We start from the raw sequence: 23,025 nt of genomic DNA, 5'->3' as shown, positions 1-23,025 counted from the left end.
AGATGACACTGTTACTGCACTTTAGACTGAATAAACAAGCTATCTGGTAAAATCAGTACATTACATGGTAGAGAGAAGCACAGAGTGACTTTCTCCTCAATATAGGGTTAAAAAAAGAACATAAAGTGACATTTATCAGTCCTCCAGCAGAAGATTATTTAGCCCGTTCATTGCTGCTTGTGGCCTCATTGCACAGTTATCCTGTTGCCATATCTCAAAACAATGTGCCACTCCTGTGTTCAACTGTAGTTGTTTTGTACATTTAGTTTGTGCCATGATGTTCGTCAGTTATTACATTGTGTATAAGTGTAAATAACTGCTGTCTCGGAATAAAAAATAAAGCAAATATTTATTAAGTAAAATGTCATTTTCATTGCATTCTGTAATTCCCAATGAAAAGTCCCATGTCTAGCAGGCTTAGCTTAAGCAGCACTATCGGTGACCTACAGCATCATATTTTTACCTATAATATCTTTGACCAGGGATACCTGTTCACAAAGCCCAAATTGAAAATAAAAAGATCTGTTTTACATGATTCCAGCTATTTGACCCTTTAAAAGCAAATAAAAGATGCCCATTGGTGACACTTTGCCCAGTTCCATCCTTTTCCTGACCCATGAAAGGAAGAAACAGGAGTGCCATCTAGTGGCTGGTTACATGAAGTACAATAACATTACGTTTTACTTCCGGGTCTTCTAGATTCGGGTGCTCGCTGTCGACTGTAAAGCTGCATGTCGGTTTCGTGATGTATCGCCAGCCTGTGCTAAAAAACAGGCGCACTCTCCTCGAGAGAGCAGATAAATTTATCTCTGATATTTACTTCACGGACTGCAACCTGAGAGGACGGTAAGGCATCGTTACACGCAGCTGCATTGACGTCTACTACAATGGACTGAAGTGCTTGAGTGCAGCAGACCAAACATGTTTCTGTTTTGTTTCTGTTGTAGTTTAAACAGAGGATTGTTTAATATCACGTTCATTCATATCCTACACGTAAATGCACATTATGCTGCTCAGTGTTTATTTGAATATCAGTACAAGTTTCACAAGTCTGCAACATACTGTAATCATAGTTAAATTGACATTATAGTACCCAAAAGTAACTGACCTCATCATGCATAATGCACGTTGTGATTTTGACTTTTTGAATAATTATTCTGTGCAGGCTCTATGGAGACTCCTGCCCGCTGGAGTCCCTCACCTCCTTCTTGTCCTCAAAACGGATCACATTCACAGAGGCCTTTCAGCAGACCTTTGCACCTCATAAAGTTGGTGATACCTTTGGACCCACGTAAGTACAATTGTCCGATTTGTATCACCCGCAGATCTTTTATTATTCCCCCTGATCTTGGCAATAAACCAAGCTTGATGCTTGCTGTAGGTGGTGGACTTGCTGGTTTAAGTTGACCCTGACAATCCCAGAGTCCTGGAGAGGGAAAGCGGTTCATCTTCTGTGGGAATGCGATGGAGAAGCAATGGTCTGGAGAGATGAACAGCCAGTTCAGGTAATGTAGCAGTCAGGCTAGAATCGATCAAAATGCCAAAATTCTGTGCAAACGCATGACTAGATTTCCTTGTGACATGTGTAGGGCCTGACCAAAGAGGGTGAGAAGACAAGTTACATCCTGTCAGACTGTCTGAGAGATGAGGAGCCACACAGGTCAGTTACTCAAACATGAGTTCATCGCTGCTCCTGTAACCAACTTCATATCTAACAATATTTTCTGTTGTTCTTTAGTGTCACCCTTTATGTGGAGGTGGCCTGTAATGGGCTTTTTGGAGCCGGCCAAGGGTCCATGATTGCAGCCCCAGATCCAAACAGGAAGTTCTCTGTCCAGAAGGCTGAGCTGGTGGTATTCAACCGCGATGTACGGGAGCTGCTCACTGATTTTGAGATGCTGATTGACATCGTGAAGGTGAAGTCACACAAAACGATGCACGTTACTTTACTTTAGTTGGAAGTTTAATGAATGTTGACTTTTCTCTTCCTTCACAGGAACTCGGAGAGGGAGAGCAACGAGGCTACCAGGCACTCTTCACTGTCAATGAGATGGTGAACCTCTGCGACCCCTCTGATCCCAGCTCTTTCTCCAAAGCTCACAGTCTGGCCCACACCTTCTTCAGCCAGCGGAACGGGGACAGCCAGCACACTGCTCATGCGATGGGTCACTGTCACATAGACTCAGGTCTCAGTCTAATGTCTAAAATGTGTCCTTATGTGAATGGAAAACGGTGAAGAAAACCTGGCGTCGTATGCCTGGTCAGATTTGTAGTTGAATTTACTAACAGTGATTAGATATTTACAGATTTAAATAATAATTTTGACAATGTTTTACATTATATATTTTCTCTGGCAGCTTGTGTTTAGCTTATTTTGTTGAAAGGGAAAAGTTTTGTAGAAAAGCATATTTTTATTCCGTATCCGTGGTCTCAAAACAATAGTAAAAACACACGATACTCTGCCCGAGTAGAAACGAATAGAAAATGCACATAAAATCTTCCAATATTTTTGTCAAGTTGGTTTATATTTCTAAATTTCTGTGTCTGCAGCTTGGCTATGGCCCTACGAAGAGACCATTCGCAAATGTGGCCGAAGCTGGGTGACCGTGATCCGTTTGATGGAGAAGAACCCAGACTTTGTTTTTACTTGCTCTCAGGTATTTCCCCACTAACACAGTTTTGTATGAGCCATAACGGTTTTACAAATATGAGCGTCCCTCTTTAGTTTTGACCTTTTTTTTGTTCAGGCCCAGCAGTTCCAGTGGGTAAAGAGCTGGTACCCGGGACTCTTTTCCCAGATCCAGCATTACGTTAAGAAAGGACGATTCATTCCAGTTGGAGGAACATGGGTGGAAATGGTAAACCTAATCTTGCAAATTAATCACATTTCATGTATGTTATGAATTCAATTATATTAAAGGGGCTGCTGCCATTTTGCTATTTTTTTTATGAACATCATATCCTAAGTTAAGATTTATTAATTACATGTTTGCCTGTCAGGATGGCAATCTGCCCTCAGGTGAGTCCATGGTCCGGCAGTTCCTGGAAGGCCAGCGCTTCTTTAACCACGAGTTTGGGATCCATTGCAAAGAGGTAGGGATTCATAAACAAATGTTTTCTTAACCTGCTACGTTTGTGACCACTTTTTCATCACATATGCATACTTCAATTATCTTTTCCGGTTCTTTAGTTCTGGCTTCCGGACACCTTTGGCTACTCTGCCCAGCTTCCTCAGATAATGCAGGGCTCTGGCATTTCCAATTTCTTGACACAGAAGCTCAGCTGGAACCTGGTCAACACCTTTCCCGTAAGTTGGTACTGGCTGATTTTAAAAACACAAATATTGGATTGTTTTTATTTTCAGTTTCTATTTCTCTTTTCTTAAGCACAACACATTTTTCTGGGAAGGTCTGGATGGCTCCAAGGTTTTAACCCACTTCCCACCAGGAAATTCCTACATAATGAAGGGCAAGGTTGAAGAAGTGAGTTTTTGGTACACATAACATGGTGAATGTTGAGTCTGTGACGAGAATATTTACAATCCTCACAAAGCTTACATTTCTGCCCACAGCTGATGGACACAGTGAAGAATAATAAAGACAAAGGAAGAGCTAACCACAGTGCAGTGTTGTTTGGTTTTGGCGATGGAGGCGGTGGTCCCACACAGTTGATGCTAGACAGACTGCACCGGGTCCAGGACACAGATGGACTTCCCAAGTCAGTTCCTGTCCCACACTTTAAACTCTACACTCATCAGTAACAACAACCAAGTCCAAAAATGAGGCAGAAGAACATCATAGGAGTAAATTAGTCATGAGTTTATGTCTTTTCCTGCACTGTGGGATTTCTGTAATAGGGTTTGCCGGCACGTAGGCAGTGGACTCCTCCAAGCTTGTTACACGTCAAAGGATATGAGTGATATTTACTGATGTCATTATGATGTGGTTCTACAATATTTGTCATTACAATCATGTTTTAGTCAGAATGAATAACAAAGGTGTAACCAGTGATATCATTGGCCACTTCCATGTCTAATTCTTGTGTGTTTCTCAGGGTCCAGACTTCTAGTCCTGACGAGCTCTTCTCTCAGCTTCAGGCCGACTCAGCTCTGCTTTGTACTTGGACCGGAGAGCTCTTCCTTGAGCTGCACAACGGCACCTACACCACACAGGCTCAGGTAGAGCGAGAGCTTTTAAAAGGACACTTTGCGAATACTAAACTAAAGGAAAAAGTATCCGAGCACAAATAGGCTAGAAAAGAAAAAGAATATCAAAAACAATATGCATAATGAAACTATAGATTATGTAAATATTCACTGGGTGGTGCGGGATATAGCATAGATTATTTACATGCAGGATTTACTTGGATTGTTACATCTAGCCATTCATACTAATAGTCATGATTGCTTAATATAAATGTAAATATATAAATATATATAAATAAGTAAAGGCTGATACACAGGCATATATGGAGGCATGATTACCTGTAACACCTTACAATTTAAGAGAGACGCACACAAGTGGGAGGAAAATGGTTGTACTTTTCCAGGAAATATAAATTAATAAATGCAATAAAAGGAATATTAGATCATGTTTGTACTGTTTGATAAAGTGTAGTTACTTTCTCTTCCAGATTAAACGGGGGAACCGGCAGTGTGAGGCGCTGCTTCATGACATTGAGATAGCCAGCAGCTTGGCGCTGTGTCGGAACAGGACTTTTCAGTATCCTGTGGAAAAACTGCAGGAGCTCTGGAGGTCCAGACACTCCTATTGAAGTTTGATGACTAATAAATGAATGGCCTCTGTTGTTGCAGCGTGAAAATAGTTTCTTTGATGTTTCCCTTTCAGGCTGCTTCTTCTAAATCAATTCCATGACGTGATTCCCGGCAGCTGTATAGAGATGGTGGTGGAGGATGCACTCAGGTATTATGAAGGTACAGTTTGATGTCCATTAAAACCACAGCCATATTCATATATTGCTTTCCAAAGTAAAAAGAATGTTGTGCTGTGTATCAGATATCCGCAGGGATGGCGCTGCACTGCTGCATGAAGCCTTTGGAGCCCTGGGGTCAAAAGGCAACTCCACTGGTGTGTTCAACTCTCTGCCATGGGAGCGCCATGAAGTCATCCAGATTCAAGATGACGCTGGTAGACCTGGTCTGGGTACGTTATATATTTACAATATTTATGTTGTTGCCTTACAAAGTACAACTGCATATTTGATGCTCTGTGGTATCTGTTGTACTGCAGCTCTGGTGAGAGTTCCCAGCATCGGCTTGACCCCCGTCAAAGACACACAGCCTATGGCTCCAGTCTCTGTCACTTCTCAAGTATGTACTTTATATATATATATATATATCGGACTTTAATTCGTTTAGCTATGTTGTAATTTAATTTCGCTTACTGAGGTGTGTAATGTACAGGCCGACGGCACTATACTCATGGAGAACGGGATTTTACAGACTGTCGTAAACAAAGATGGCACTTTGGCGTCGCTGTATTTGATCAATGCTAAGAGGTGCTGTAGGACCACGTGGCCACATTTTCTACTACTCATTATACACTGAATAATAACATCTGTCTCACCACTTGGTTGGTTTTTAGAGAAGCCATCTCTGACAGCTGTCATGGGAACCAGTTTGTCATGTTTGATGATGTCCCTCTGTACTGGGATGCTTGGGATGTAATGGACTACCATCTGCAGACGAGGTGTCATTCCTGTTGCATACATCTTTTGCCATCTGGATACACATTACAGTATTTGCAGGTGTATGAATACCAAGAACCTAACTGCTGGATTGACCCTATAGGAAGCCGGTTCTGGAGGTGGTGCAGCCTCCTCATGTGGTGTCCTCAGGTGGGCTCCGAGGCAGTGTCAGCTTCACACTCAGGATCAGTGACAAGAGCACTATAAAGCAGGAGATAGTCATGGACGCCATGTGTCCTTACATCAAATTCAACACAGAGGTATAACGTTTATGATATCGGGAGAATCACTGAGCCAACAGTTGACCGATTCTTCAAAACCCACAAGATACCCAGTGTTGCATCCTCCAATTTCAGGTGGAGTGGGCTGAGTCACACAAGTTTCTTAAGGTGGAATTCCCAGTGCAAGTACGCAGCCCCAATGCTACATATGAGATCCAGTTTGGCCATCTGCAGAGACCCACACACAGGAACACTTCATGGGACTGGGCCAGATTTGAGGTACAACACTGGAATGAACTGTATGAGTAGGATGATGTTCAACTTAAAGACAAAAGATGTCAGCATGGCTTCCCTTCTCAGGTTTGGGGTCACAAATGGGCCGATTTGTCTGAGCACAACTTTGGGGTTGCACTGCTGAATGACTGCAAATATGGCTATTCAGTCCACAAGAACACCATGACGCTGTCCCTGTGAGGTTTCCCACTGTTCATATACAATTCAGTTTCACCTCATTTAAATAATCCCTGCATCTAACAGTATACGTCTCTGTCATAGACTGAGGGCACCTAAGGCACCAGATGTCAATGCTGACATGGGGACTCATCATTTCACCTATGCAGTCATGCCACACACAGGTAGGATTGAACTGTTGTCATTAAACCTTGAATCTCTCACCATGCACCTTGTGATATAATGTTTGCGTTTAAATACAGGATCTTTCCAAGATGCCTCTGTCATCCAGTGTGCGTACAACCTCAACTTCCCTTTAAAGTCAATCCAGTGCACTGCTGACACCGAGCCCTGGAGTGCTTTTTCCGTCAGCACTGCAGCAGTCATCCTTGAGACCATTAAACAGGTATCCCATTAGGTGCTAAGATGCTTGACCTAATCCACTCAGCCCACTAATGGTGGTTTACGGTGTTTCCCGTGACAGGCTGAGGACAGGAAAGGGGCACTTGTGGTCCGACTCTATGAGTCACATGGGAGCAGCGTGACTGCAACTCTCTGCACCACCCTCCCAGTCAGGGAAGCCTGGCAGTGAGTATTTATATTTTTACAGCATTCACTGCAGTCTGGCATCTTTATAGTTGTATTGTCGACTAAGAAAAAAACTTCATTGTTTGCCTTTCAGTTGTGATTTCCTGGAGAGACAATACCCCACCCAGCCAGCTCGCATTACGTCAGAGGGAGTCACTCTGAACTTGAGCCCCTTCCAAATTGTGTCACTTCTCCTCATCTTGTAAAAGATGCAGCTTGTAACCAAACCTCAGGGTCATCACAAATTCTAAATCCTAAGCGTAGAAACTAATTCAATTCTATAAAATGTATCCTCTGGTGATGCAGTTTATTAGGATACTTTAGATGGAAGGCATCAGTTTGAGCTACTCGTGGATGACAATGTGACAAAAATAAAGTAATTACTTTGCATCAAATCAATAAAAAAGTTTCAGAATTTATGTAAAAACACTTTTATTAAAAACTATTTGTCAGTGTAAAAACATACATCCCATACAGTAGTGCCTCCTTTCTTTTTATTTGCTGTTCTGCCTGGTCGCTCTCTCGCTCCGCCTCTGTGGACCTGCAACAAGGACTATGAGATTAGAATTCTGTTGAGGTTTCTTTCCAATAGTACTCCAGTAGGTTGTTTTTTTATCATTTTGAGAGAATTTCATGAGCTCACCTGTAGTTGGTTCTGCACTGCTGTCTTTCTTCCTACGTGCAGTTGGTCTCTTTTCATGTTGAGGTGCGTTTACTTCTCGGGGCTTTTCGGTCCTTCTCTTGGATACAGCTTCCTTTGAACGTGCATCCTTTTCTTTCTTTGGTGTTTTGGTCACAGCTTCCTGTTTCACCACGTTCTTCTTTGATGCGCTGCTGGCCACCTAATGAAATCAAACTTGTGTTTAGAGTTACATCTGTGGAGTTCATTACCTAAAGCAAAAAAAAAAGTGACTTATGACCTTTTTCTCTTCTGTGTAATCGTGCTCATCTTCTTTCTTGGCTCTCTTTTTGGCCTTATGTGCCTTTGAATCTATTGTGTGAAAAAAAAATAAAAAATACAAATCAGTTTATTCATCGACTATTCTCAGATACATTCCAGCTGAAGTTCTCAGTTTTATGCATTCAAAGTACCTTTAGGTGCCATGGGGCCTGGATCTCCCTAAAATGAGAAGAGTACGTATTAGTGTCAGTGACATGTGAAACTCCGTGCCAGAGAGTTTAAAATACAGGGTTTTCCTATTGACTCACTTTGAACCACATAGTTCTGCCATTGTGGTCCCGTATAGATGTCATTCCATCCACATAGTAACACTGCAGCCATGCCTGAAAGTCTGAGTAGTCCGCCTTCTGGGGATCGTAGCCCTTCCCACCTAAGAAAACAAAATGTGTCAAAAACAGGAAATTCAATGTGTTAATCTCTGAATGAAATCATTATGAATTAGTCTTTCAAACAAAGTGACCAACCTTGGTTAACCACCTCTAGAGGTACCATATGACACAGTCTGAGCAGGTCACCCTTCTCCCCTTTCCCTTGTTTCTGTTTATCGCCGTCTGCTGTCTTGTGTACAGAAGAAAGAAAGAGGCACTGTTAGAAAATGTAAAGCGGTGAATGTTGAGTGTTTAATGATCTGAAGAAAGTGAGTCACTGTCTGGGGCTCTTTCACCTTTGTGTCTTTGATCTCATTTTTAAAAGGCTTCTTGTCTTCAAAGACATCTTCTGACTGCAGGCCTTCCAACACGGTCCTGGCGGACACGAAGGGTGGGATGTTCAACCTAAAAAAAGATGAACCACTTAAGACCCATTCTTTTGTAAAACAGAAAGGCTCTTTTTGTTTTCAAAGTGCGTCAGAATCAGTATGCTGGATATAAGAAACCGAGAAGTGAAAGAAAGCCATTCTTTTCATATCTGCAAGTAAACAGACCTTGAGTCTCATGAGAGCCAGTTCTGTTTCAGTGAACAATTCAAAACATAGAATCTGACTTTCTTCAAACCAGAACCTCACAGGAAAAACACTAGAGACAAAAGAAACCTTTTCGTAGTCTTTCTAGTGTGACCTTGATTCGTGAATCATTGTACTAAAGCACTAAAGCAAAGCTACTCCCTGTTGCCTTCTTGCTAATCTTGTTATGTTTCTTTTTAAACTGACTGTTAGTCAAAGTCTCTCTGTACCAGGCTTTCTATGTGCCTGCTTTCTCTCACTTTCTGTTCTTCGTAGCTACTAGTCACACCTAGCAAGCTACTACAATGGCAAACTGGCCATTTGAGAACATCTGTAGTAATATTTGATGTCTCCCTGTAAATTAGTAAATACTGTTATCATGATTAGGGATGCACTGATCCAACATTTTCTCTTCTAATGCTTATTCTGATTACTCAACTCAGGTTATCTGTCAATTACAAAATACCAATCCAATGTCAGTGCTTGCTTTTTCACAAATTTCACATCTCTATATGTCTGAATAAATGTAGCTGCTGGAGGAAACACTGATGACATTGTCAAAGAAGTTATTTGAGGGTGACATTTTCATGGGAAATGATTCCAGAATAAAAAGAATTGACAGGCCTATATTAAAAATGGATTGTCATGTCATGGCTGATACCCAATCCACTTACTGAGGTGAGTATCGGTGCTTTCCTAATACGTAACTGTATAATGTGTCATTTGAGTAGTTCTGAGGGCTGTGCGAGGTTCATCACCTGAAAAGGATTTCAGCCCTCAGGTAGTTCCCGATACCGTTGAAGTACTTCTGATTGAGCAGAACTTCACAGATGGGCCTGTCAAAGGCACGGTCCGACAGGTGTGACACTATATTCTCCCTGCAAAGATATTAACTGGTCAGTGTGACAGCGATACTTTGATTGAGCAGGTGACTCGCGTGACAGTCTCAGTATTACCAACCTGAAGCTTTCGTACTCAAACATGATGCAAGGCCCTCTGTCAGGCTGCCACTTCCCATCGGGATGCCAGCTGCCAAACCTGCGTGCATCCACATAGCTCAGCACTCTGCAGGGCTCCTCTTTGGAATAAAAACGCAGATGGGCATGTTTGGGAAGCTCATCCTCTGTGGTGAAGCGGAAATAGCCCGACATCCCAAAGCGAAAGACTATGTCCATGGGCTGGTCTGCTTGTCCTGCCTTCACTGTATTTTTCGAATCATCACTCTTCATGGGCGTCAGCGTGAGCTTCACTTCCTTCCCTCTGGAAGCAGCAGTGATGCGATAGGCCTCACAGGTGAAGGGCACATCAGGATTCTTGCTGACTTCAGATTTTCTGACTGCTCCAGTGAACACCACTCCTGCGCACATGTTGTTCACATAAAGGCTTGCCAGGTGGAGCTCTGGTCCCTCAGGCATTTTGCTCGAACAAATTAAGCTGATCTGCAAAGAATAACGTGGCACCACAAAGCATAACATCAAGAGCTGTAGCTACCTGTAATGGACATTGAGGACGTGTGTGTGTGTGTGTGTAGGGAAATAAAATGTACAGACATAAAGGAACAGTTAACCGAATGAATAGAAAATAAAAAAATCTAAGTGCCTCTGAAAAAAGCCCCAAAGACCTTGGTTTATCTTCTTTAATGTCAAAGAGTGGAGGGGTGTGTGTTGGATGGACTTGTGACCTCAATTTAAAGTCTTGGCCTCTATGCACACGGACTACACAAAGCACATCACGCCACCTCCACATAATAAAAAAATAAACTAAACACGCTCTGAAAAAGGGGCGTTTTCATTGAGTTGCGAGGAACATCAAAGAGCAAAACAACTTACCCCAAAACAGGAAATAGACCGAGCCGTTAATAAACTAGTCTCTTTCAAAGACTTAAACTACCGTGACATAACCGAGGGAGTTTGTCGGGTTCCTCTACTCTCTGCATGTCTGCACGCGTTCACAACATGCGTGTTATCAAACATGCTTCTTCTTCTTCTTCGGTTTCATGGCGGCTGGCAACCAGCGTCATGTGCATTACCGCCACCTACTATGCTGGATTGTGGACCAGACTATCCCCTTTTCCCAAATTACCACCATGTTGTGCAACCATAGACTGTATAAGAAGTGTAACACAAGCAAGAATCATAGACTGTCCGTAAATATCGCGTAATGTCCATGCTCTCACGCACGCTCGTTATTTATAGTCATCGCACGTGTTTTTCATCTAAATCAACGTTTTTTTCTCTCGCTGTTTTCAATTCATTGGATGTATTTTTAAGCAAACACAAGAGCTAACAGTACAGCCCCGATGCATGGTGGGATATGTCAGTTTTGCGGAAACCGGTAATGATACAAATATGACACATTTTATTTTTTATTTTTATAAAACACAAATTATAAACAATTCAAATCAAAATGTGTGAACCAATATACAATATTTTACAAAAATGGTCCATTCAGTCTGGACATATTTCAACCAATTATTATAACTAATGTGGTAGAAAAATACAATTAATTATCAGTCAATACAAATGACAACATTCATATCAAAGATAGGTATGGCACTTTTTAACAGCATTATTACGTCTGGCCTGACTTTACTGTCCACTCTTCATTGTAGTGCATTCATCCTAGTCTGGGCTTGTTTGAGCTCTGTAGAAACACACAGAGGAAAAAGATTCATCACAAAACAATTCTGGCCAATAAAACTGTTTGAAAATGGACGTACTTTGAGAAAATATCTGCAATTTGACATGATGCAGAACTAACCTGCAAGCAAGACTCTGAACTTGTCAGCAGAAACCGAAAAAACAGTCGTCTCTGTTGAGCCTGACTCTGCTCCTTGTGTCTGCAGTTTAAGCTGAATAATTGGTTCATTCACCTCCCTCAGTTCACTGGAGCTCAGCGTGTAGTCGGCGCGCCAGGACACGGCCTCCAGTCGGCCCACTGAAATTCATTACAGGTCAGAATTGGAGCTAATCTCTCCGTCAGCAACCTCACAGAGAACAGCTCTCGTCATCAGTTATTTTTGTCTTCCTCTTGTAAAAGAGGACGAGGCAGACAGAATTACTTACATCTCAGACTTGTCTCTCTTAGTTTGCCTTGCAGCGCGGAGTGCTTGTCTTCATATGATTTGCAGAGACCCGTCGTGTGTTCTAAAATAATGAATTTGTGTGAAATTAATAGTAAAGTGAAGATTCATTTTATAATGCATAATCACATTTAAGCCTTTTCACACATTAATACAGAAGTAACCAATCCATTAAAGCGAAAAGTAAAGCAGTTAATATCTTTAAAATAAAGTGGATCACAACATTTGAAAAAACACCATCTCAAGCAGCTGGAGAGTCAATTGTGATTGTTTTATAGCTGACTGCAGTGTTTTATCATATTTAGTTCCACAATATCCAACTATGCAATGCAATATGCTCCACTAATGACATTATAGGCTGTGATCGTGGACTTGTCTGTTTGTAGAAGTGCAAATCTGCACATCTTACGAATATCTAACTCTGTATTCAGGAGTCCTTGGTTGTGTAGGAGCCCTCCACTTAATGCAAACATTACCCCTGAAATAAAACAACCAGTCCATCCTTACTCTTGGCACAAAAAATAGAGTATGGAAAGCGGTCTGTCCATGTGTGACAACAGATTATATAATCATCATTTTTATAGCAAACATGGGGAACCACAGTGGACTTACCTTTAGGCAGACCGAGCTGCTGCAGCTCACTGGACAGGGACTCACTGTCAACATCATGCTTCGCTGCACTGGAGAAAATGAAGCGGAGCACTGCCACACTAGCTTTGATGTCTCCGCTCTCTGCAAGACAGATTGATGTCATGAATGAACATTTAACAGCAAAGAAATGCAATGCAAGTATGACAGATTCATAGGCTTATGTGTTTAAGTATATGAGTTATATTTAAATGCAGTACCAGCAGCAGAGGAACATAATTAACTACATTAACTCAAGTACTCTGATCAGGAATAATTTTGCAGTGCTGGTACATTATTTAATGCTCTATTATAATTCACGTTGTTTTACTTGTAAATTCTACTAATCAGTCTGCCAATTAAGGTTTTGCACACAAAACATATGATGGGCTTGTAAAACATGATGCATTGTTGTAGATTTAGCTCCCCAAGCAGTATTTAGTCTGTTTATTCAATTATCTAGAAATACTTCTGTACTTAGACATATTTGTAATATAGGCCCTTTATTTGTAATGGAGTATTTCTATACTGTAGTGCATGTACATTACCCTTCAATTAGTAAAAGATCTGCAGTATGAGGGAGACTTACCAAACTTTGCATCTGCAGTAAGCTTTGTAACCTTATCATACTAAAAAAGAGAGAAGATAGCTCGTATCAGTGAGTGAATTGTGAATATAATGTGAGGTAAATGATTATGTGGAAATGTGTTAAAATGCTTACATCAATGCCATCCCCGAGCAAATCCTTCAGCACTTGAGCACAGAGTAGTTTCATTTTGACACTTGACTGTTGTGTTAGAAAGGCAGAAGACACAAGTATCAGTATTACAAAAAAACACCATAAACTGAGCCTGAAAATCGCAATATTGACCCTGATAAGTACTCACAATCTTGGCTAATGTGCTTATTTCGGCCAGTACCCAGTCTGGACAGTCCAAATCGCCACAGAAACGAAACCGCTAAAACAGACAAGACATCACATGCACATTGTTTACTGTTCTGTAACAAAAGTCAGCCCTTAAACACTGTAACGAGAGCATTTAACAGTTACATCGACGTTAGATATCCATCATTGAAAGTTACTAACTAGCTTAGCCTGCTAACGTTAGCTTCCTAAAAGCCGGGTCTAAACACCGATAACGTTGAAGTTAACGATCAACGTTACCTAAAACATTTATAAATCATGCAACTAACATGTCTTGTAAAATCCGGCTTCTAAATAAGTTAACTAGTGTTAAAGAATCCGACTGTTGGACGTGTTTACCATGGCTGTCAGCGGTCAGTCAGCTGAGCAGCAGTACCTCGGAAGAACTGAACCGGAAGTGCGTTCTGCTTCCTCACATCTGTTTGGACGACAGTGGGCTCCTTCAGACACACAAGTTGATGGTCCTGATGTTGGATATCGGGCAGTTCTTTTTCATTACAAACACCAATTGTATTGTACCATATGCGTTGTTGATCGTGCCTGCATGGTTCAGCTCACAGATACAGTTTTAAATAAAAAAAGGAATTTGTTGTAAGACAAACCTGGGCAAAAGCAAGTTAGATTTACAATTCTGGACAGATCCTTTCCACCGTGCATATACCCTTGCAGGAGTTTATATGTACTGAGAACGAAAGAGGATGCATAGCACCTGCAACTCTTTGCTGATGTTTATATATATTTATTGAGGGGAAACCTGGGGAAGGAATGTTATGCACAGTGGAAAAGAAAATGTATCTGTCAGTGTGGTATGTTTCAGATGAGTTAGTAGATCCAGTAAACACAGTCTGATTTCCAAGGCAGGGAGGGTAGTTACGGTAATGACACTTACATCAGAGCTGGACCACCATAAACTACTCAGTCTGCTCTTTATGTCAAGGGAGCAATCAGATATTATTTCAGTCTCATCAATATGTTTTTGTTTTTTTGGCTGTGGTTCTTATTGTTGCAGATATGCATTTAGATGGAAAATGCGTTCTTTGTCTCTCGTTTGATTTTCATTTTAGTTTATCTTTCTCCCTCAATATAACCTACATCACATCAAATCGACACCCGACCAGCCCACCACTGCATGTCACAACCGATCATATAGGAGTTGTGCTGTTCGGGAAGTGTGGGCGGATACTAAGGTTATTGGCTTTCAGCTTCCCGGCTGGTGAGCGAGAGGGTCACCTGTGTCTTTTCCCAGATCGTCATTAGACTGAAGGATTGAGGACGGTTCATACAAATAAGTATGTGAACCATCTAAGGCGCAAAATGTTGCGATTTGTTTTCAGTTATATTTTTCTTGCTGGGGATTTTCAACTCGTCCTTACTTTACCGACTCTTGGATCAAAAAATAATCCCAGACTTCTAAGCAAAGGTACGTTCACGTTTCGCTTTTTCACCGCTACGAATGCAATGTTTCAGACGTAATCACGAAATCCAATGTCAGTCACCAAATTAGTGTAGATGGTTAGAAGAGTCAGATACAAAGTTAATCCTCAAATCCTTCTTAAACCCGCTAAGAGTAAGATGTAGTTCAGTTTAGATAACCCTATTTTACCCTCCAAAGGGAATGACCAGATGAGACGCGATGAGGTAACTTTTAATGTCAGTGCACGACGATACAATTATTAATGTGGTTCAGTCTGACTTTCACATCCCTCCATGTCAAAGGCTGTATGTAAAATATGACAATGTGATGTTTTACTCCCTCAGATATAAACAGTGGTGGATTTGAATACCAAATATATCAGAATCACAGCGTGTTCTTCTATCATGGAGACTCTGAGCAGATGTATGTCGGAGGGACAGATTTTGTGCTGAAACTTGATGTGGATAGCTATCATGTTATAGAGGTGGGTGTGTCTGAACTTCTATATTTTGAATTGATCTGTTTATTTGATCACCTGCAGTACATTTACTTCCTGTATACTCTTCATCTAATATCTTATTGATGGGTTCTGAGCCGGATCTCTGTGTGTGTGGTTAGTGACGGTAACGTTTGTGATGCAGCTGAGGCCATAATTAGATGCTTTAGCAGATGGTTGTCACAGACCCATTGTTAGGAGTCTGTCTGGCAGCGCCCACTGGGAAATATATCCTTTCAAAGCCAGCTATAAAACATGCAGCTGTAAGGCAGAAGGAGCTGCTGCTGGTTGACACAAACAGACCCTGATGACATATAAAAGTGGGCTGATGGTTGTTGAATGTTTTTCAAGAAACTAAAGCAAAAGTGGTTTGTTTCTGACCATAAGACAGACATATCTCCATTTTACACTAATTGATTTTTGCCAGAAGCAGCTGAAGCTACAAAATAAGTAATTTGAGTGATTTTTGCCTGAGAAAGCATAAGAAAGAAAACGCATGTGTTTCCGATGTTTCGTTTATATCCATCGTTCAGCTATTTCAAACATGTCCCAGCCCAAAACATCTGGTTTTGGGCAGAGTTCAACTGTCATGCTTTAATAATAAGTAAGTGAGACGGTAATGTTTGAAATGTAAATTTTCATTTTGTAATGTCTCATTTAAAACTATCCTTAAGTGAAAACTTTGTGAATTTGTTCATCAATGCATCCCCCCCTGCAGAAATTTCCTTTGAAAACCCTGGAGCATCAACAGTGCCAAGAGGTCAGTAAATAGAGATTCATGTGATCAGAAATGACTGCTTAACGAATTTGCAAAATAATAGATTTTTGAAACGAAAAGCATATTTAGTTCTGTGTGATGACTTGGTAATACTAGCTTCTGTTCTTGTAGGGCCAATGTGAAAATGTCATCACTGTGATTGAGAAGTTTCAGGACAGCCTGTTTGTCTGTGGAACAAATGGACACAGACCGCAGTGTTGGAAGCTTGTGAGTGTTTGCATGAATCGCTGCATATGTTCCATTTCATATCACTTCTCTCTTTCATACTCCAGTTATAGTTTCTGGTTAACTTTACTGGCAACATGAATGCCCAGCTAATTAAAGCACAGAGCTTTTTTTGTGGAACGTCTATGGTTCTCATTCAACTTTAATTAGCACCCTGTCTGTGGTTTCAGTAGGGTGTTGGGTGGCTGGTGTCTCGATATGTTACACCATCACAACTAACTATGACAACATTCTTTTGACTTTCTGTGGTTCTACAGTTTTCTTCAGTGAACAACCAGTCTCATGAAATAGTGGAGAGTTATGAGGGGACTGGCATCTCTCCATTTGTTTACACACATAACTCTGTATCCCTCACAGCAGGTATGTTGAATACAGCAACATGCACACCCATATAGTAGCCCATGTTTTATAAGGTTTAAAAATGTGACTAGGGGCTGCAGATTTATGCAACCGCATCAAGTCATGTGTGGTAGCAGAGTTGGAGAACCAGTGCACTTTCACTTAACTACACTCAATAATTGAACATCTTTGCTCGTTTTCACATGATTTCTCTCCGCTATCTTTAGAAGGGGAGCTATATTCAGCGGCGCCTTTGGATACTGATGGAAGTTCGTTACAGTTCAGAAGAAAAGCTGGCAGCAGAAGTAATGTCTGGATGTATGACAACTGGGTCTCAGGTGGGTTAATGACTGAAGTTTATTTATAACGGAGGATAAATATAAGATCCCACACTCAGGGAAAATCAGCAAGAATTAATATTCCTTCATACTGCACCTGAATAGTATCAGTTTGTCCTGAAACTGTTCAGTCTTTATTCCCACTCTTCAGTGCCCTTTCATTGTCTCTTGTGTTGGTCTCACATGCCAAGCTTTGTCATCAGATATTATCTGCTGGCACGGCACTTTAGGCCTGCTGTAAACAGTTTGGTAAACATGTCCTCCTCTTACAGAGCCCACATTCATCTCTGCTTCCTGGGTGAAGCAGAGGGAAGACCCTGACAACGAAAAAATCTACATCTTTTTCCGTGAAAAGAACTCCGATCAGAATCCGGAGGCTGACCCCTGGATATCGAGGGTTGCCAGAGTTTGTAAGGTACGCTGGTCAGTGAAGCTCTCATCTCTCACTAGACTGCTTCAGCAAATTACCCAAATTGTCTTCAGTCCTATCTATGCTAGTATTTATATTAAAAACAAGACTGAGTATTGATTGTGTCAATATTAGGTATCAGTCCATCCAGCCTTAGTTCAACCTGCTTTGGTCTAGTAGGATGAAAAGCATGGCCTTTGGGGGGAGCTAGCAGGGCTTTGATGCTAAGAATATGAAATATTGATGAGGCCGTGTAATATGATCGAAAGCACAAGAAGATTATTTTGTCAATCGTTGTTCCCAAGGTCGAGGATAAACTTTGACTTTACATATGAATGGAAAAGGATCATTCACATGGTGTGTTTTAATGTAGTGCATACATCTATATTTTGCAAGATATTCCCACAAGCATAATCTATTTCTTCTTCTAGTTTCTATTAGAATAAACAGACACTGAGTTGTTGGAGCCCTCAGCAGAGTTTAACGTCAGTGTTTTAGTGTTATTGCTGTGTCTCCCACAGTAACCCCTCCTGAATTTGCCCAATAAAGGAGTAGAAAGGCCACCATCTGTCAAATCAGTTTGTTTGATGTTGAACGGTTAAGGTCAGCCAATATTTACAGTAGTTTTATGAGGAGAGTATGATGTACTGATATGCTCATATTGAAAACACAGGCTGTCAATTGATAACCTGGCAGGAAATGAAGTATTTACTTTAAAAAAACAAAGGGAGATAGCAGAGTGATATCCTGCGGTGCGTGAATACAATGCCAGTTTTTGACAAAGGCATACACATGATTAATGCATTAATGCCTGTCTCATTTCCACTATACCCGCACTAACAAATCAGGCTTCTTCTATCTCAATTAACTAACGCGGCATGCTATTATTGTGGTGAAATACAAACTTTTCAACACCCTTGTTATTTGACATTTGTGCAAAACAAGACTTGCCCTAACAGCGGTTAGGTGTTTCATTCCAGGGTTCATGGTCCAAGTAAAGACAGTCCTATCAAATAACAATTAGTTGATGAATTTTAGTCTGTAAGAAAAGTGAAAGACTGTCTTCCTGGTGTCATTTATTGGTGTCATTTTGCAGGTAGATGAAGGTGGATCAAAACGATTCTTCCAGAACATGTGGACATCTTTCCTCAAGGCTCGGCTTGTCTGCGGGATTCCAGAAGAGTCGCTCTATTTCAACCGTCTCCAAGACATTTATGTGATGCATGCTGAGGATTGGAGAGACACCCGAGTCTACGCCCTTTTCACGCTCTTCACAAGCAGCTGGTTAGACACTTTCCCTTCCTTTATTATCAGCAACAATACAAGCAGCATGCTGACAGGGCAATACAAAATAGCTGTCACTTCAACAAAACTAATCCTGGCCTCTCTGTCTCTTTGTCTGTCTGTCTATTTATCAAAAACATTAGACTGCCCCATAGGTAACCTAATTTAATATTTGTACCCTCTTATACGAGGGTCCATTCATGGTGATTAGTCACATAAGATGAGTACTCAGTCTAGTCTCACATTAGCAGCAATTTAGTATTGCACTTTGTAAAGTAGGGTGACTCACAAAAGAGATATATTTTAAAAAGATGGTCAAAATAACTTGATGGAGGCTTGTATAAAGGTTTGAACGAATTTTAATGAAATATCTTCTGCAAAAAACCAACAGCATCAGGCAATGGGACAAAATCCTAACCCTGACCACCACCACTGAAATACAGATAACAACTGTCATTTGCATCCTAACTTCGGTTATCTTATTGCTCTTCTAGGAACTCCACAGCAGTGTGCATCTATTCAATAGGAATGATTGAGGAAATATTTGAGAACTCGACTTTCAAGGGCTACAACAAAGACGTCCCAAAACCAAGGCCAGGAACGGTAACCATTTGTTTTGTTGCTAAGTTGATGTGCAGAGACAAAATACTTCCTCTAAGGGTTTTATTTTTATTATAGGCGTATAGGCCTATCTATCAGATGTTCCAGACTGTAGTTAAAACACACAAACACACAAGCATGTTACATAAGTGGGTGGCGACATGGAAAATGTGTGTCTGTAATACTTATCTCCATCAGATGTGCTTCAGTGTTTCCATCTGTAGATTGACATTGTAGTTTTTTTACATGAAGTCTATTTAAGTTCAACCCTGTAGCTGAGGAACTAAAGAGGCCCCACAAACATGGATACATTTCAGAATTTCCTCTCGTGTTAGTAAAGAGTTTTCTGACCCAGTGAGTTCCTTAGAGGAGGTTGACTTGTTGCCATATTCAGTTTATAGCTTGAGCAAATGTTTGTCTTACTTGTTTTTATACAACTTCGGATGCCTTCTGTATTGTATACGTTAAGAGTTGCTTAACCCGAGTCTCCTACAAACATTCGGTTTACGTTCTCTCTTTCCTACAACATACAAACTACTTATGAATGAAAAAACAACAGCTTTGTGTCCATCTATTTTTTTAGTGTGTAAAAAACAGCAGGACCCTGCCACTGGCCACTGTCAATATGGTGAAGGATTACCCAGAAATGACTGACTGGGTTCACTCCGTGCATTATACAGCTCCATTTTATATAAGCAGCAACAACTACACCAAGATAGCTGTGGACCGCGTCCAGGCAGCAGACCAGCACATGTATAACGTTCTGCTTCTGGCTACTGGTATGTTCAGGTTTGGAGGAAATACTATGTACCTCGTTTTCCGTACTTTGTTTAGCTATTCGTGCCTTGTGTGTTTTCCTGTTGATCTGTGTTCTAATCATGGACTGCCTGTAATCTCTGCGAGGAACAATGGGCTAAAAATACAGCATCACTCCCAAAATAACAACGCTACAAAATGCTGTTTGTGTGCCGTTCGAACAGATTCAGGGACAATCCATAAAGTCTTGGAGTCCGGGTCAGAACCTTTCATCATCTCTGAAACACAACTCCCCAGCTATTCAACCATAAAATCAATGAAGCTTGTCTCCAAAAAGGTATTTATAATGCCTTTTTAAATGTCCCGCATTTTTTTTTTTTATGCTGCACTAATCAATATTATAGATTAAATGATTATGTGTAATATGGAAGGGATCGCTTGTAATACAGAATAATAATTATAGTTTGACTTTACACATTCCTTCAGCTCTACAGAGCATTTCAATATCTTTAAGCTCACTGTTTTGGTTTGCCGGTCTGCAACTTCAATGCTTTAGTTCCGTTTTCCGGCTCTCATCAACCCAAAGGACCCAAAAATCGATCAATGCTTGGTCTATCAATGGTTTAAAGTGAAATTATTTGTGTGTCTCCCTGTGCACAGAAAAAGTTAGTGGTGGGTTTTCCAGAGAGAATTTCTATCATGGACCTCCAGAGGTGTCAGGAGTACAACAAGTCCTGTGCAGATTGTGTTCTGGCCCGGGACCCGTACTGTGCCTGGACAAAGTCTGGATGCACCCCGACTGTGGAGTGTGTAAGGTGTGGAAAGTGTTCATACCAACAACTAACAAGTTAACAACACTGACATAGCTGCTTTCTGCATGCTCATCTGAATATGACCTTTCTGCCAAATATAAGAATAAATGTTGATGCAAAGATGAGGAAAAAAAATCAACCTCTTTCCAACATAAAACAGATCATCGGCAAAGTCACTCATCTCTCACAACGAAATGCACTCATTGGAACATGTGTTTTTTTTTTGTTTTTTTTCAGTGGCTGCATTCAAAATATCATTGATGGGAACATAAGTCTATGTCCTGCATCACAAGAAGGTAATTAAAGATGAGACTGTTATTCATATAAACCTGATAAGGGCTCAAAAACCTTTGGTCACATCTCTATTTTCTCTTCTTTTTATTCTTGTAGAAGAAAAACTAGTAAACCGGACCAAACGGGAGACAGCTTCACCATCACCAGTGTATTTGGGGACAACTCACTCGGTCCCCCTTAGTGTCCCTTTCTATCTGTCATGTCCAATAGACTCCTACCATGCTGTCTACACCTGGGAGCATGAAGGCCAGAGCAGCCCTTGTCTCCAAATGCAGTCTAACTGCCTGCACCTCATCCCTGCCATGGCACACGAGAACTATGGCGACTACGAGTGTGTTTCCAAAGAGAGAGACTACACCAATGTGGTGAAGACATATCAGCTTACAGAGCAAATGTTTCCAAAAACAAATAAAACCACTGAGACGATCAACAACCTTTCTAAAATGAATGATGCATCAGCTGTCGTGCCGCAGAAGGCTTGGATCACCCTTGGACTTGCAGTGTTGGGGATTTTCAGATAGGATTTGCAAAAATGACTAACACTCCCTTCATTTTGAGAATATTTTCAGTTGGTCCAGACCTCGTGTATGAAAATGTGGCATAAACATCCTCAAGACCTTTGTCCTTGCCGTTGCTCTCAGGCCAGGACGCAGGCAGCAGGAATACTTCCTAGTGAACACAAAACCTTATTTGTGCAAGCCGACATGTAGCTGTGTTTGGCAGAACTGTTAGATTTTCAAGCCTACAGGACCATGCTGCAGCCAAGTTTATTTTACAAAGAGAAACCGGAACAGGATGTGGTTGGTGTGATGGAGGAAGAAAGCAGCCTAACTGGTCAGAAGCAAACAGAGCACAGCTCACAGTGTTTGTTTGGATCAGCTGATGATCAGTTAGTCACCGCAGCATCCTTCATTAACTACTGCAATGTTTCATTGAGTGAGCACTTTGTTCATTTCTTTTAAGACAAGGGAAAAAGGGAAAATGTAAGAAGTAATCTGAAGGAATTTATTTGAACAAGGGTTTAGTCCAAACCAAAGCACACCTTTAAAAAGTTGTGCATCATGAGTGCAAAAGCTTCTGTTCAGAGAGCGACAGATAGCCCAGTACAAGCAAGTGTGTGTGTGTGTAGTAGTAGTGTGTGCACGTTGAGGTCAGAAACAAATGTTGATATCGGAGTGTTTATGGAAGGGTGGAGGCAGCCAGGGACCCTCCCTGAGTTTCCCTGTTTTGTTCAGTCATGTGGTCAGCGAGGCATTTGGAAAATGCAATGAGAACTGTTTTGCCGCAGAGCAGAAAATATCCGACTTTGGTATCTTGTTAAACTGTCCACTGGAACAGATTTGAGATGGTGGTTGAAGGTGATCATTTTGCATCTACAGTGTGTGCACATATCATGTATTGAAGCTGCTTTTCTACTCCGTTATTTACATAAAAGAGAGACTGTGTAACTTTCGGCAATCTGTAACCACTGTTGCCCCAGTGCTAATAACGAGATAAATTGTTCTTTAATATGTTTAAAAACTACTAACCTAAATTATTTATGATGTTAACACTATTTTGGTACAGTCTTTTGGGTTTCACACTGGAGATTTTAATACTTGCAAGCAATATGTGTCCTTATAATTTCAAAAATAGTATATTTTTGCATAATGTTAGCTTGAAAAGGCTACCTGAAGAATGTAAGTGATTATTATTGATTTCCTGCTCATTGAAATAATAAAGAATGGAGCTGTCATTAACCAGGAGTTGTACTTCTCTTCCACTCATAAGTGGTTTTGAG

General features: G+C 41.0%; 4 protein-coding genes across 7 annotated transcripts; 2 read left to right on the top strand and 2 right to left on the bottom strand.

The window, feature by feature from the left end:
- The first annotated feature begins 698 nt into the window (after window positions 1-698).
- Window positions 699-9,415, top strand: man2c1 (mannosidase, alpha, class 2C, member 1). Of its 2 annotated transcripts, XM_031861219.1 has the most exons (26): window positions 699-846; window positions 1,166-1,291; window positions 1,382-1,505; window positions 1,590-1,660; window positions 1,739-1,916; window positions 1,997-2,186; window positions 2,551-2,657; window positions 2,748-2,858; window positions 3,001-3,093; window positions 3,191-3,307; window positions 3,387-3,482; window positions 3,572-3,717; window positions 4,054-4,177; window positions 4,633-4,754; window positions 4,848-4,933; window positions 5,016-5,162; window positions 5,250-5,329; window positions 5,423-5,517; window positions 5,604-5,708; window positions 5,810-5,966; window positions 6,063-6,206; window positions 6,288-6,397; window positions 6,483-6,562; window positions 6,641-6,783; window positions 6,862-6,965; window positions 7,060-9,415. In XM_031861219.1, the coding sequence occupies exons 1-26, from the start codon at window positions 746-748 to the stop codon at window positions 7,169-7,171; spliced, it is 3,069 nt and encodes a 1,022-aa protein (XP_031717079.1). In that variant the 5' UTR covers window positions 699-745; the 3' UTR covers window positions 7,172-9,415. The 2 variants fall into 2 exon arrangements, with proteins under 2 accessions (XP_031717079.1, XP_031717071.1); XM_031861211.1 differs by having other exon boundaries at window positions 5,016-5,329.
- Window positions 7,381-11,156, bottom strand: neil1 (nei-like DNA glycosylase 1). Of its 3 annotated transcripts, none has more exons than XM_031861253.1 (9): window positions 10,696-11,156; window positions 9,827-10,305; window positions 9,625-9,744; window positions 8,591-8,699; window positions 8,391-8,484; window positions 8,175-8,296; window positions 8,058-8,085; window positions 7,886-7,956; window positions 7,381-7,807 (listed from the first exon to the last, which is right to left on the bottom strand). In XM_031861253.1, the coding sequence occupies exons 2-9, from the start codon at window positions 10,279-10,281 to the stop codon at window positions 7,460-7,462; spliced, it is 1,347 nt and encodes a 448-aa protein (XP_031717113.1). In that variant the 5' UTR covers window positions 10,282-10,305; window positions 10,696-11,156; the 3' UTR covers window positions 7,381-7,459. The 3 variants fall into 3 exon arrangements, with proteins under 3 accessions (XP_031717113.1, XP_031717124.1, XP_031717105.1); XM_031861264.1 differs by lacking the exon at window positions 10,696-11,156 and having other exon boundaries at window positions 7,381-7,506; window positions 7,609-7,807; window positions 9,827-10,376; XM_031861245.1 differs by lacking the exon at window positions 10,696-11,156 and having other exon boundaries at window positions 9,827-10,376.
- Window positions 11,157-11,276: 120 nt separating this feature from the next.
- Window positions 11,277-13,951, bottom strand: commd4 (COMM domain containing 4). The gene is made up of 8 exons (XM_031861277.1): window positions 13,840-13,951; window positions 13,463-13,534; window positions 13,297-13,362; window positions 13,165-13,204; window positions 12,561-12,680; window positions 11,932-12,012; window positions 11,627-11,803; window positions 11,277-11,509 (listed from the first exon to the last, which is right to left on the bottom strand). The coding sequence occupies exons 1-8, from the start codon at window positions 13,840-13,842 to the stop codon at window positions 11,469-11,471; spliced, it is 600 nt and encodes a 199-aa protein (XP_031717137.1). The 5' UTR covers window positions 13,843-13,951; the 3' UTR covers window positions 11,277-11,468.
- A 979-nt stretch (window positions 13,952-14,930) lies between these two features.
- On the top strand, window positions 14,931-23,019 carry sema7a (semaphorin 7A (JohnMiltonHagen blood group)). The gene is made up of 13 exons (XM_031861233.1): window positions 14,931-15,398; window positions 16,129-16,170; window positions 16,300-16,395; window positions 16,671-16,773; window positions 16,980-17,090; window positions 17,363-17,505; window positions 18,596-18,783; window positions 19,278-19,386; window positions 19,967-20,162; window positions 20,364-20,476; window positions 20,800-20,954; window positions 21,189-21,247; window positions 21,342-23,019. Exons 1-13 carry the CDS (start codon window positions 15,336-15,338, stop codon window positions 21,764-21,766), a joined length of 1,803 nt encoding a protein of 600 aa, XP_031717093.1. The 5' UTR covers window positions 14,931-15,335; the 3' UTR covers window positions 21,767-23,019.
- The last annotated feature ends 6 nt before the right edge of the window (window positions 23,020-23,025 follow it).

This window comes from Anarrhichthys ocellatus, unplaced genomic scaffold (genome assembly GCF_004355925.1).
Source record: "Anarrhichthys ocellatus isolate YVR2014 unplaced genomic scaffold, GSC_Weel_1.0 scaffold2, whole genome shotgun sequence".
Taxonomy (NCBI): Eukaryota; Metazoa; Chordata; class Actinopteri; order Perciformes; family Anarhichadidae; genus Anarrhichthys; species Anarrhichthys ocellatus.
This window is presented reverse-complemented; position numbering and strand designations above follow the sequence as displayed.